The 12,932-nt window shown below is 37.0% G+C and overlaps 1 protein-coding gene across 1 annotated transcript in view; it reads left to right on the top strand.

Moving 5' to 3' along the window:
• CFAP47 (cilia and flagella associated protein 47) overlaps positions 1-12,932 on the top strand; it is a 343,409-nt gene that overhangs the window by 241,383 nt on the left and 89,094 nt on the right. Inside the window, exons 55-56 of the mRNA XM_089508424.1 lie at positions 8,455-8,559; positions 12,728-12,884. Coding sequence (XP_089364550.1) covers positions 8,455-8,559; positions 12,728-12,884 — 262 coding nt within the window. The remainder of the gene's footprint in view (positions 1-8,454; positions 8,560-12,727; positions 12,885-12,932) is intronic.

Raw genomic sequence — 12,932 nt, 5'->3', positions numbered from 1 at the left:
TAATATGGATGAACTTGTTAAAGCAATTCCAGAATCTTTCTACAGCAAATAATATAATGAGTCAGGATTATAGAGTTTGGCTACTTGCACAAATAGTTGTGAAATGATTAATAATAGAAAGAAGTCAGTTTTTGCTTGTGTTATAATGAGGTGATTAATATACTCTAAACTGAAAACACTGAATAAAGTAAATGAAAACAATTTTATTTGCTTAGCTTTATGTCTTATGATTCTGAAATATTAAGTAATTGAAAGAGAAATTAGATATGTTTATTTCTTAAAGTTTTTCAGAGATGAACAGCAAGCATAAGACTACAAATGAGAAAACTGAAATTATTGACTTGGATACAGAGTTTCTGATAGGAGATCCTTTTGTGCAGGATTCTTCAGCTGGATATAATGACCTCAAAGGGGCAGGATATAAATAAAATTTTATTATTATTATTATTATTATTATTATTATTATAATGGGGGAGAGGTTATTTTTTATTATTCTTTCTCCCCTTTCTACATCTGAAAAGCTGCTCTACGACAATGGAGAACCCCCTAGGTCAGCATTATAAACTGTTGGGGCAGAAAATGTAGAACAGAAGTAGATGCTGTGGAAAACATAGTACTACTGCCAAAAGTATATCCCCAGAACATCTAGTGAAATTTTCTATATGATATTATATTGTGTTTGAATTGCCCATCCACCATATTAGGAGCCAATGATATTCACCGTGGACTAATTCTTTTTGTATGTAGAGCAAAATCAACTTGCTTTAGTAACCCCTTAAAGTTTAATACATTTTTAGTGGCATACGCTTTCATAGACTAAAGTTCACTTGATTTAGAGGTATTCTTGTTTGCAACTCATGAACTGAACCTTAGTCAACAAACGCTGAGGACGGATTTTGTTCTCCACACTTCCTTTTTTTTAAAAAAACACCAATCTTTATAAAGCACTGGAAAAGATATACTGTGTCACCTTTGAGACTCACTGTGTAAAAAAAAGTTGTAGCATGAGCTTTGGAAGGCTTGGTCTATCCTAATGCTACAATAATTAAAGAAAAATAAGCTCTCCCCCATTATGCATCTGAGGAAATAGAATAAGGTCTAAAACACACTGCAGAAATAATCTGGTTTTAGAGTGCTTGAACTGCCCTGGCTCAGTGCTAGGAAATCCTGGAATTGTAGCTTATTGTGGCACCAGAGCTCTTTGACAGAGAAGGCTAAAGGTCTCACAAAACTACAGTCAAATATCCCAACCAACAAGATTTTATGATGGACAGACAGATTTCTTCTAGGAATGGGTTATAGTCATTCATTTTCCAGGGCATGGATATATAAACTGTGGATCTGGGCATCTTTATTAACAGCCAGTTAATTATATTTATCAGATGAAACAAGCTCTACCTCCAATAGCATTCACAGTCTACCCACATAGATACTGTGTTAGCTGATATCCTCTTGAGCAGCTTTGAATGTCTAAACTAGACTTACACATTTGTAACTGTTTGGTATTCATTGTTACGATTGTAGCGCTATTGCCATGATTGCAAATCCCCCCACCAACTACCTTAACAGCCAGCAGCATCATTGAGCAACAAAATATGTTCTGCTGGCAATTGGTATGCACTAAGATGGTATTTGCAGCCCTCTTGCACCAGCAATATGTAATGTGATAATCAGAAGCAGGACTCCTGTCTCAGTTCTTCTTCGCATTGCAGATTGCTGGTGGTGGTGGTGGTGGAAACATCACCCTATTATTGTATTAAGTTTTGTGGCTTTTCCATTACTAGTTCTTCAAGTTCAACTAGTGACAAGTAACTTCTGCATATTGTTCTCTTAATTAGGCTATATTGGTATTAAAATTCTTGTTTCCTTGTAGACAGTACCTCATTTTTGAAGGTTACAACAAGCTAAGGATGTACCTTTACCATATAAATGTGTGAACGTCTTATACAATGTGGAAGTTACATGTACACTTTCTGAAGCAAGCTAAGTTCATTCTTGTCTATTAAGTTATTTGCTCTTTCTTGGCTTATGTCAGTAAATCTGTTATTCTAACGCTATGATAATAATAGTGAAAATTCAGATTTTTCATAACCGAATAAAATGCCTTTTTGTACATTACTTAATTTGCTGTAGAGTACATTTTCTGATTCATTATTTAATATTTATATAAAATATATTAAAGAGTATTAAATAAGCAAATGCTGTCAGTGTTCTGATAGTAATAATTTCAGAAATTACTATTTGTATTCATAGCACTGTGGCTTTGATTTCATTATATTATTAGCTTAGTGAAGATGGATTTTTGGGAGAGCTCTAACAGGTCCATACATAATATGGTCAGATCATTACCAGGGAAATTGATTAAACTTAATGATAATGAATTTTGACTCCTGTAGCCTGCATACAATCTGTCCTGGCAGTTTAATACACCCTTCCCACTTTCAGCTTTTCTAATTCATTACCAGATGCTAAAATGCTACCACTATTAATGACACATTATCTGTAAAGGCACATTAAAAATAAATTACCTAAATACTTTGTGCAAGTGTTCACTCTCAAATGCATTAGTGTTCAACACTGAACATGTGAATTTAAAACATTACCCCTTCTGCATCTTTCTTTAAGTAACTTGGCTTTGAGCATTTTCAGTAATCAGCCAGCTGCCACCTTTTGCTTGAGGAATGCCTTCAAAGTGCAGAGCATTTCAGTTACTAATTGAAATTGTATGACACCCATCTTTTTAGCATTCATAATAGGTGTGTGCATGTGTATTGCTGTGTAGAAATGCTATTAGAAAATGTACCATTTTCAAGTATTGATATGATTATTACCTTTATCTTTGATTATCCTTGAATTTTTTTTTTAATTTGAAAAGTCTTACCATAGCATTGGGAGAACATCTTTTCAGAATTACATTTTCCACAGAACTTGCTCTAAAACACAGGAGAGTAGGCTCTCAACAGTGAGTTATATGACAAAATGACTCCTTCCTTCTTCTCACTGCTTCCTGGGCTAACTAATGTGGGGACTGACAATTATTATTTTACATTGTGCCAAGGACTGGCACTAAATTGGGCCCATTGGACACAATTGTTTTTTTCTTTTCTTTCTTGAAAACTTGTGAGGGACTGCCATTCAATGGCTCAGAGACCAACGCTGGTCTGGGGACCACCATTTTGAGTAGCACTTTGCTAAAGCAAAGAAGCCAGACCAGACAGAGAAATGTAACTATTTCTAGGCATCCATTAAAGTTTTGCATGTACTTGAAACTTTCTTTCAGTCTACGTTAGGGTTATTAGTTAGGGTTAGTTTATTATTGTGATTTTAGTAATGTTTAGCACTTGTTGGGCTGAAAGTTAATTGTTTATCTTAAAAAAATTAAAAATGAATCTGTGATTAATACATTTTGTACAGAAAATTGTTGGGGTTAGATTCAGTTTTGTACAAACTAGAATTAATCAAGGAACCATATATGCAATGTTTTTCATTTACATTTCAAAATCCAATACTAATGAATTCACATCAGATTTTGTTACGGTATATAAACGTTATTAATGATAAAAGCAGAGCATTTGTTAAGATTTTGACAACTTAACACCTTGACAAGGAATGTTAATTTTCTAAACATTTATTGTTCTCAGAGAGTTTTAATCCTGATATTCTAATACAGTCTTTCCTAAAGAGGTGCTCTTCAAATGTTTTTAACTACAACTCTCATAAACTCTAGTAACATGTCCAGTGCTGTGGGATTATGGAAGCTAAAGTTCCAAAAACCTGGAGGGGGGGGGGGGCTGGGAAAGGCTGCTCTAAGTAGAGAGTAGTCATCTTTGACCTGAAAGAGATGGACAGGAAAGGGTGGCAGTCGCTTTGGGGATGGGGTGTGCAGATGATGCATGTGGCCACCTAAGGCAGACCAAAGCTGGACCAAAAAGTAGTGCTGAAAAAGCATTCCTTGCTGGTAGCCCATTTAAGGTCATGGCAGTGGCCAGCTCTGGAACTGCTATGTCTGATCGTCATGGTCCTGGGACGATCAGAGACTGATTGGGGCTGGAGTGGTGACCACTCCAAGTTACCAATCTGCTTTACCCCTTTGTTTCCTATCCAACTGTAAATATGCTGATGGAAAGATGCTATTACTGTATATACTCGACTACAAGTCAACCTCGGGCCCATTCCCACTTACATTTAAACCAGTTTGCGAATCATATTGACACCAGGTTGTGGATTCAATTGAGGCCAATACCTACTTCCCACTATGGAAGCAAATTATTTCAAGAATTCCTTGCATTCTTGCTCCAGGATCGGGGGGGGGGGGTGATGCCCAACATGGGATGGTTCCTTTTAATAAGAGTTAAAGTACAGTATTTACATTGTTCTATGGATAAGTAGTCTCAGGTTTCTTGGGTCAATTTTGACTGAAATGTCTATACAGTGCACCAGTGTTATATGTGGGTGCGCCTTACGCAGCTTCCAGCATATGCTGGAAGCTTGCACCAGAAGAAGCCTCGGCACGCCAGAAAAAGGTAATGGGCACATGCCTGTGGCGCGCACCCCACGCCACACCGTGGGCACAAGCCCCATTACTTCTAATGGGGCTCGAGCATACTCATCTTTTCCCTTACGGGGGAGGGGGGGGTAAGGTCCAGAAAGGACCCCCACATAAGGGAAGAGCCCACTGTACATTCAGCCCTTTTTATGCACTGATTTTTTATACATGGATTCAAGCATCCATGGTTTGAAAATGTTAAAAAATATATACATTTCAAATATCAAACCTTGATTTTCCATTTTTTATAAGGGACACCATTTTGCTTTGCCATTATATTTAATGAGATTTCAGCATCCACGGATTTTGATATTCACTGGGGATCTTGGAACCAAATTCCAGCATATAACAAGGGTACACTATACAGTACAGTAAAAAAAAAAAGGAACATTGTTATACAGGAGTGAGGAGGTGGAGCCTATGGGCAATATACATCCCAACCTTTTGCCAACCCCTTCAGGATATGCTTACTGCTTGGTCCTTCAAATACAGGAGGAATATTATTTGAAAATAGACCAAACTGCAGCTTTAAAATGTGGAAATTCACTTAGGTGTAATACAGACCGCCAAAAAGTGGTGTACTACCACTGGTATTAGGGTTAGGGAGCGCGCACCATGAACATGCTCCCTAACCCTAGTACATGCCGGCAGCGGCATAATGGCGGTGCCTGGTGTACACAGGCACCGTCATTATGATGTCATGGCTGCGTCGCATCCAAACGGCGCAGCGCGGGTGTGACGTATTTGTGCCGCCCCAGGCCGCTTATGGCGGCCTAACAGCAGCGCAAGAAGGAGCTCTGAAATGGAGTCCCTTCTGGTGTGCACCTCCCCACTGCCACCAAACAGCTGCAGGAATGGTGCCAGGGAGAAGGCCCCTTTCTCCTCCGGCTGCGGCTGTCGGGGTGTCCTAGGGCATGAAGCCCCAAGGACACCCCTTTTCCAGGCCACAGGGAAGTGGTATTTTGCCGCTTCTCCGTGGCCTGGAAAAGCGCTGGGTTGGAGCCGTAGGGGCTGCTGGTGAGGCTGCCCTGCCTCCAACCCAGCAAGAAAGGGGGCGGCTGCACCCCTTTTCCGCAGTCTGTACCCCCCCATTGTTTTGGCCTTGGCACTGAAATATAATGTCTAAACAAGCAAATACTGCCAAGTGGCTCATTTTCATTTGATTTTTGGCCATTCCAGGTCACTAGAAATAAGGAATGTGGAGGTGGAAATTGCCTCCCTGCTGGAGTAGGTTTTTTTTTTTTAACCTCTGTTGTATAGTTGCTGTGCTGAGATTACCTCATAGCATGTACCATCCTCTAAATCAGGACTCAGACTAAATATGATCAACTGTCAACCATAGTGTTAAGAAGAAAGTGCATTACTTTAAAAAATTAGAATTAAAGTGGACCCTTACCTTACATGGGGGATCTGTTCCAGACACACACACCCCGAGTAAGGTGAAAAACACACTTACTCGAGCCCCATTTGATATAATGGGGCTTGTACTCATTGCACGGCAGAGCATGTGCGCTGCCGGCATGCATGCCATTCATTCTTTTCCCGTGCGACTTCAGCATAAGCTGAAAGCTGCATATAGTGCGCCTGTGTATGACTTGGGTGCACTGTATATGTATGTATTTAAAATGTTTATATGCTGCCCACTATCTAAATGCCTTTGGGATGGTTTAGAAATATAAAAAGCAAAAACAGTAACAGTGAATAGAATCAAGAATTTAACAGTCAAAACAAACTAATTAGCCAAGAGGCTGCCAAAAGATCAATTTATTAGAATATTAAGAACTAACAAAGGAACTAAAATATTATTTTAATTAAAAAAATAAAATTGAAATTTACAAGAAAATGTCTACCAGAACAACAATTGATGAAATTCATACTAGAGTTAATCTGAGTCAACAAGAGTTACTCTGTTTCTTAAACGTAAACCCTGTTGAAAACAGTGGGACATACTTTTGGATAAATAAGTATTAGATATGCTGTCACATAGACTATATAAATGATAATTTGTCTGTTTGCTTTATATTATATTATTATATTATAATATATTACATTGTTTAATACAGTATGTTAACACAAACAAATAGCATGTTAAGCACCAAGTACAGATATATATTATAAATAGACTTAGTTCTGTATTATTTTTAAGAGCCCTGGTAGTGCAGTGGTTAAATGCCTGTGGTCCAGCCACTCACTCACAAACTACTCAGTACCAGCCAAGGGTTCAGGCTCGCATCCTTCTCAGGTCACTAAAATGAGTAGCCAGCTTATTGGGGGCTATTAGCTTACACATTGTAAACCCCTTAGGGAGTGCTTAAGTGCACTGATAAGCAGTATAGAAATGTACTGTACTTGGTATTGCTACTGCTATTGCTATTTCCTGAACAGGAAAGAAATTGCAAGTAGCAGTTAGAATTAAGAAAAATAAATGTGTGGATGACAAGGTAAAATTGCTTGCAGTTCTCTAAATATTGGTTGACACCATGACCTCTCTGTCAATTCCAAGTTTAGTGTGTTAAATGATGCTTTAATGATTCATTTCTGAAACCTGCTGCTATCCTACTGTTGCTGATGGGTACTTGAATGGACAGTTTTTTTTCATTTCCACATGTTTTAATACAGCTATTGTAGTAATTAATTTTTCAAGCTTCATTGAGTGCTTTGGCTTATTAAAAGATATTCTTCTGTTTATTTATTTAACAATAGAAATGCATTGTTTGTCTATGTTGGTTGATACCATCCTCTAGTATCACACACCATGCATTCAGTGTATGAAAAAAGCCAAATGTCTCCACATTTTGTAAGACAGTAGAGTTTAAAAATTTCTTCTGGCAGAGCCAAGGAGGAAGCCTCAGACAAAATCTGTTGTGTCAAGGCAGGCTAGAATGTCACCAGTTGCCAGATATATCAAAGTAGGGGCAAGGCTAGGATTTGATAAAGGTAAAGAGAACAGCAAAACAAAACTTTGCTAATCTGGGTCCAAACTTTATGGGCTTCTGAAAGAATCTGATAGCTTGCTACTTGTTGGAATGTAGTTTTATTGACCAAGCCAGTAGAAAATTGGTGAATTGTTTAAGGATATCAGAGATATAAATATTTTAAACTATCCATACACTGCCAATTCTATTTTGGAAAGGCAGTGTGCAGCCTTTGAATGCAGAATCTTGCTTTATCCAGTTAATGAAAATGAGTAACTCAGTCCTAAAATTTATAAAGTGCCTCAATAAAGATGCTTAGAATGGCATGTCTCAGTAACTACTATAGCTTCAGTACAGTGCAGAAACATTTATGTATATATGTTCTGTACAGGTATGTAGTTGAATGTTTGGCAGTGTGTTGAAAGTGATTTTATTCTTGGATTTGGATACTGGTTCCTTCCTTAGAAAGCTTGTGATTTAGAATAAATGACCACATTGGACATCTTTGAGCCCAAATGATTGTATATAACTGTAAAAAAAAATCAAGTTTTTTTTAAAAAAAAGTATAGTGCACATTGCCCCTTAAAAATTTGGTTTTGTCTCTTTAAAAATGTGTAGCATATAAGACATTAAAGCATCTCTGTGATGGGGGGTGGGGGAGAAACAAAGATGAAATGATGCTCTGTTTCTTTCATTCATACTTTAAAACAACCTCCACTTTCTTTTTTGTGGCTAGCAACACAGTGTTCTTAGTTTCTGGGGAATAAGCATGCTGTGACTGCCACTAAGCACTGTTTACTGCAATGCATTTTATCAGTCTTAGCAGATCCTACATGCTGAGAGTGGAGAAGGCATATAGTGGAACACATTAATCATGTAAACATCAACAGTGTCAATATGAGGCACAAGGAAAAAACTGGCTCTAAAAAAACATTGATTTTTTATTTGTTTTATTTGTTTGTTTCTTCTCTCCCCACCTTCATGTTATTACAGCTTATTGTACCTCCTCATTCCACTGCTGAAGTACCAGTTCAGTTTTGCCCTTCTTCTTTAGGAAGAACCAATCATACTGCAAGAATTACTTTCATATGCTCACAGGTATGGCTACTCAATTAGTTACGGTGTGCGAAATGTTGTCTAACACTGGAACAAATTAAGGTGTGGTCCAACATATGGACAGGCAATACTTGAATAATATACTTGAAAATAATACCTCTGGTTTCATTTTAATGATTCTAAACAAATTATCGTTAAAAATGAACTTCTAATGAACTTTCTATTTCGGAAGTGGAATAACTGAATGAATATGATTTGTCTCTTTAACTTGCCATTTTACTAAAAGCTTCAACTGAAGATGAAACACAAATACTAATATTGTGACACAGATCCCATAATGTCAGCAAGTGGATGTGCTTGTGTGAGATGTCTGCTTTCTAAAATGTATGTTATTCATTCCTTGTTGGCACATCTGATTTCTAAAGTCTAAAACAGTTCAGTTACCAGGTGAAATGCATCCCTTCCTATAATATGCAAAAGCAATGTTGTTGTTTTTACAAGACGTGACTTATTACCCAATCTACAACTCAGTTCCAACTAGATTGGCTATTCTGTAGTCACCTACCTTGAAGTAATTCTGACTGAACTCATTAGGACTTGCTGAAGAGTAGACCTATTTAGGATTATACTGTTAGTATATTTTATTTTCACTGATTTTCATGCTGTTGACTGTTGCAATGGCATGTAATATTTATAAAAATGTTAACAAACTAAATTACTTAATACTTCATTCATTTATTAATTCATTTCAGTTACAAACTGTCCAATAACCAGAGGTTTTTTTGTTTGTTTGTTTGATTTGCAGGGCAATATACAGTAAGTTTGGACTTATTAGTTGTCCTGCAGTGTTCTATCCCTTATTTAAAACTATTTTAACCTTATTTCCTTAATAGGTTCTATTGCCCCTGTTAAAATGACACAAAAGTATGAGAAGGGAATACTTAACTACCAAATGCTTAAATTAATTTAAATCTGTTTGGTCTCCAGCAATTTCTTAAAACATGATAGGACTTAGATCCTAAATTTATTTTTGTTATTTGCAGTTAACATTGCATAAATGTTAACTCACTTTGTAAGATAGAATATTAAGATTGTTATTTCTGCTTGAATATATATTGAGAATATGTATTGAATATGTATTGAGGAAAAAAAGCAATATTTTGGCATATATACTCTACCCTAAAGAACAGTTTGAGAGGATAAAGTATTATTACTCTCTCTAAAACCATAATAGCTCACAGAACTCTGATCAATAAATTTAAAACTTTGGTTCTTCTATCCAATACCAAACTAATGATATAAGTAAATAATTCACTGAAACATTCAGATTAAAATGGAGTCTTTTGATACTTGATGCTCATTTTCTGTCGACTTGTGTCTTTCCTGTCAAATAGTGGCAAATCTCCAAGATTTTATCTCAGCCAAACTTTTAATCAATACTCATTCTTTCACTTGCTATGTCCAGCCCTGTCAACCTTTTCAGCGTTTTGCTATAACCTTTGTGACTTGTCTTTGCTCTTTTCATCCCTAAATCATTTGGAACTGACTTGTCCACTGCATTTCTAAAAGCAATGATCCCACACTGATCACACTGATAAAAATTACATCGAGAATATTTCACTATTTTCTTGTTTGCACTAACCAAATGCTAAGATTTGTGACAAAGGCCTTCAGAAATGTCCTTCGGAAAGCATGCAGAAAGCACAACAGAACTTTAACTTTAAAAATGACATTGATTTTCTTTCCTTGATTTCACTGATTAAATGCTTCTGAACTGACAGTTTAAGCCTTCTCATAGCTGAGTAGCTGACTAATCTAAAATCAACTAATGGCAGCACTATATTGGACAAGCATTAACTGTTTCTGATTGTGCTTCATTGCTGAATTGAGAGAAACCACTATGGGTTATTATTTGCTTCATTTGTTTCTGGTTTCGAGCTATGGAAAGAACTCTCTGCAATAAGAATTTGAACTCAAAGTATAATCACTTTGCTCTTGTTTTTTATAACTGAAATTAACTTTGTTGGGACAGCACAACTGAAATGCCAGGTTGAATATAATATTTACTGAAATGTTAATGTACTCATATTGCCTAGCTCTCTCAGCAAAGCAGTAACATCAGTAGGTAATGGAATGAGACTAATAGTACTGAGCAAAGTTAGAAGTGAGCAGGATCTGTTATTGGATCCTGTCATGTATCCTTTAGTTAGATTCTTTCCATACTAGCTTGCTTAATATGCTAATATGAATAATTCATTTTCTCAAATATGGACATGTGGAGAGGCAAGGAGCGCCCACATGCCCTGCAACCCTAGCACATGATGAGGGTATAACAATGGTGGTGCCCTGTATACATGGGTGCCACCATTGTTACGTAAGCGCTGTTGCGGCATCCACACGGCACCGCGCTTATGTAACCACTGCACCAGTGGCGCACTTGTTACACCGCCACTGTGGCTTGAAAAGAACACACTTTCCGCAGGTTCTTTTTCCGCTGGCAGGAAGCCGTACAGTTTGGCAGCTGCAGCTTCCCTCAGGTGGAAAAACAGGCACCAGGAGGCCGCCGTTTTTGGGTGGTCTGTACCGCGCCTACAACTCCAAAAAAGTAAGCAGAACTAGTCAGCATGCTAGCCAAAACACTGGATTGTCTTCTAATGAATATTTGGTTACTTAAAGAATTAGCTTATCATCAGTTAAGAATTACAGGTGTGAGACATTAAGTTGTTTTTCAAATAAGGTTGAATAAATTATTTTGGAACTTTCAGAACTTCATTGGTACATGCATGTCTGTGGATCACCTAGAAAAGCACAGTTGTTAAATGAGTAATGAAATTATATTATGTACTTTTAATGGGATCATGATTGGTATTAGGTAAAATTCCAAATTGAATTGGACTGATTCAGAGAGATCTAGGACATATCTGCTTTGAAGCAAATTCCTATGAAGTGGATTCATTCTGAATCAGTAGACTTCCCAAAACATTCTTAGTGATTCATCATCAGAGGAGAATAGAGGTTAAGACTGCATCTGTGAAAAATAGGAAACCATTAAAAATGTAAAGATGACTTTAGCAGAAATATCCCTGTGACTTGGTGTTATCAGAGAATTTTTTAATTAAATTCTGCAAAATAAAATAACATAAAAAGATTGATATTGGCATAAGTATAAAAAGCATATACAATCGCCCCTCCTAATGCACAGGTCTGAGATCCACGTTCTTGAATATGCATGGAAGGGCGACTTCTGCTAATTGCAATGGCGTGCACGCACAGGGGCGCACTCCATTCAAGTGTATGGGGCTTGACTAAGCATGAGCCTCCGTTTTGGGGGGGGCGGGCGGAATGGATCCCTCCGCAAGAACGAAGGGCCAACTGTAGTACAAAACTCCCTGCACCTATTAATCTGATATTTGTCAGATGTAACTACCTTGCAATGAGTACTGTACTTGCTAATGTCTTCCAATTCGAACAAACAAAAGCAACTTGGTTTTCCATATCATTATTTACATTTTGTTCAGATTGAATTGGAAAGCTTCTGAATCAGTCTGAGATGAACCAGACTATTTTTTGAATAGTCAGATTGGTATTTAAATCAAAAGTTGTGGTCAGTAGGCTCCCCTACTGTTATGAATATCTTGTCAAGCGACACTAAAATTTTTATAATCTGCAGTTTAGCATATCCAAAAAATAATTTACTTGGTTTCATGTTATACTGCTGTTTCTTTCACAATGTACATAATGCAATGTGACATAGCAAAATCTGATTGATGCAATATTTCCTGGCTTTTTGATATGAAAGAGTTGAACAAATCAGGCAGACATTGAGCAGCCATGTCATGTATTTCTTATGTCAACAGTGGAGGTAGATACACTTGTCATAGGAAAAACACCATCCAAGTGAGTAAGAATGAATATTGGATCAATGATTGTTGTAATATTTCCATGTCATTATTGTATGGAACACTCCATACTGGATATAAAAAAAAGTGCCAGGTATTTTAATCTGATGATCCATGTAGAGGATTCTCCAGTGCTAGGAGAATGGCCTTACTTCAATCTCTGAATTTGCAGTGGAGCTCCATTTGTGTACCAATACCACTTGACTGGACTGTCATTCTTTAATTTAAATTGCAAATTTCCAGGAGAATGGAAAAAGGACTAAGGTGTGGTTGCTATGTAAAATACTAGTATTTTTTCTTTCTTTCTACAGCTCAAGGAATGGGTATTTTTCTTGTCTGGTGTTGGTCTGATTCCTCAACCAATGGAACCAGCTTGTGTAAGTTCTTGCCTCGGTCATCATTCTTCTGTCATCATAAACTTCAAGAATCCCACATATGAAGATCTATTGGTAGATGTCATTTTAACAGGTATAGTGTTTTATTTTTATTATTGTGTAATTGAAATATTTAATTCAT

This window comes from Sceloporus occidentalis, unplaced genomic scaffold (assembly GCF_023333645.1).
Source record: "Sceloporus occidentalis isolate IW3139 unplaced genomic scaffold, rSceOcc1.0.p SCAF_2, whole genome shotgun sequence".
In the NCBI taxonomy this organism is placed as follows: domain Eukaryota; kingdom Metazoa; phylum Chordata; class Lepidosauria; order Squamata; family Phrynosomatidae; genus Sceloporus; species Sceloporus occidentalis.
This window is presented reverse-complemented; position numbering and strand designations above follow the sequence as displayed.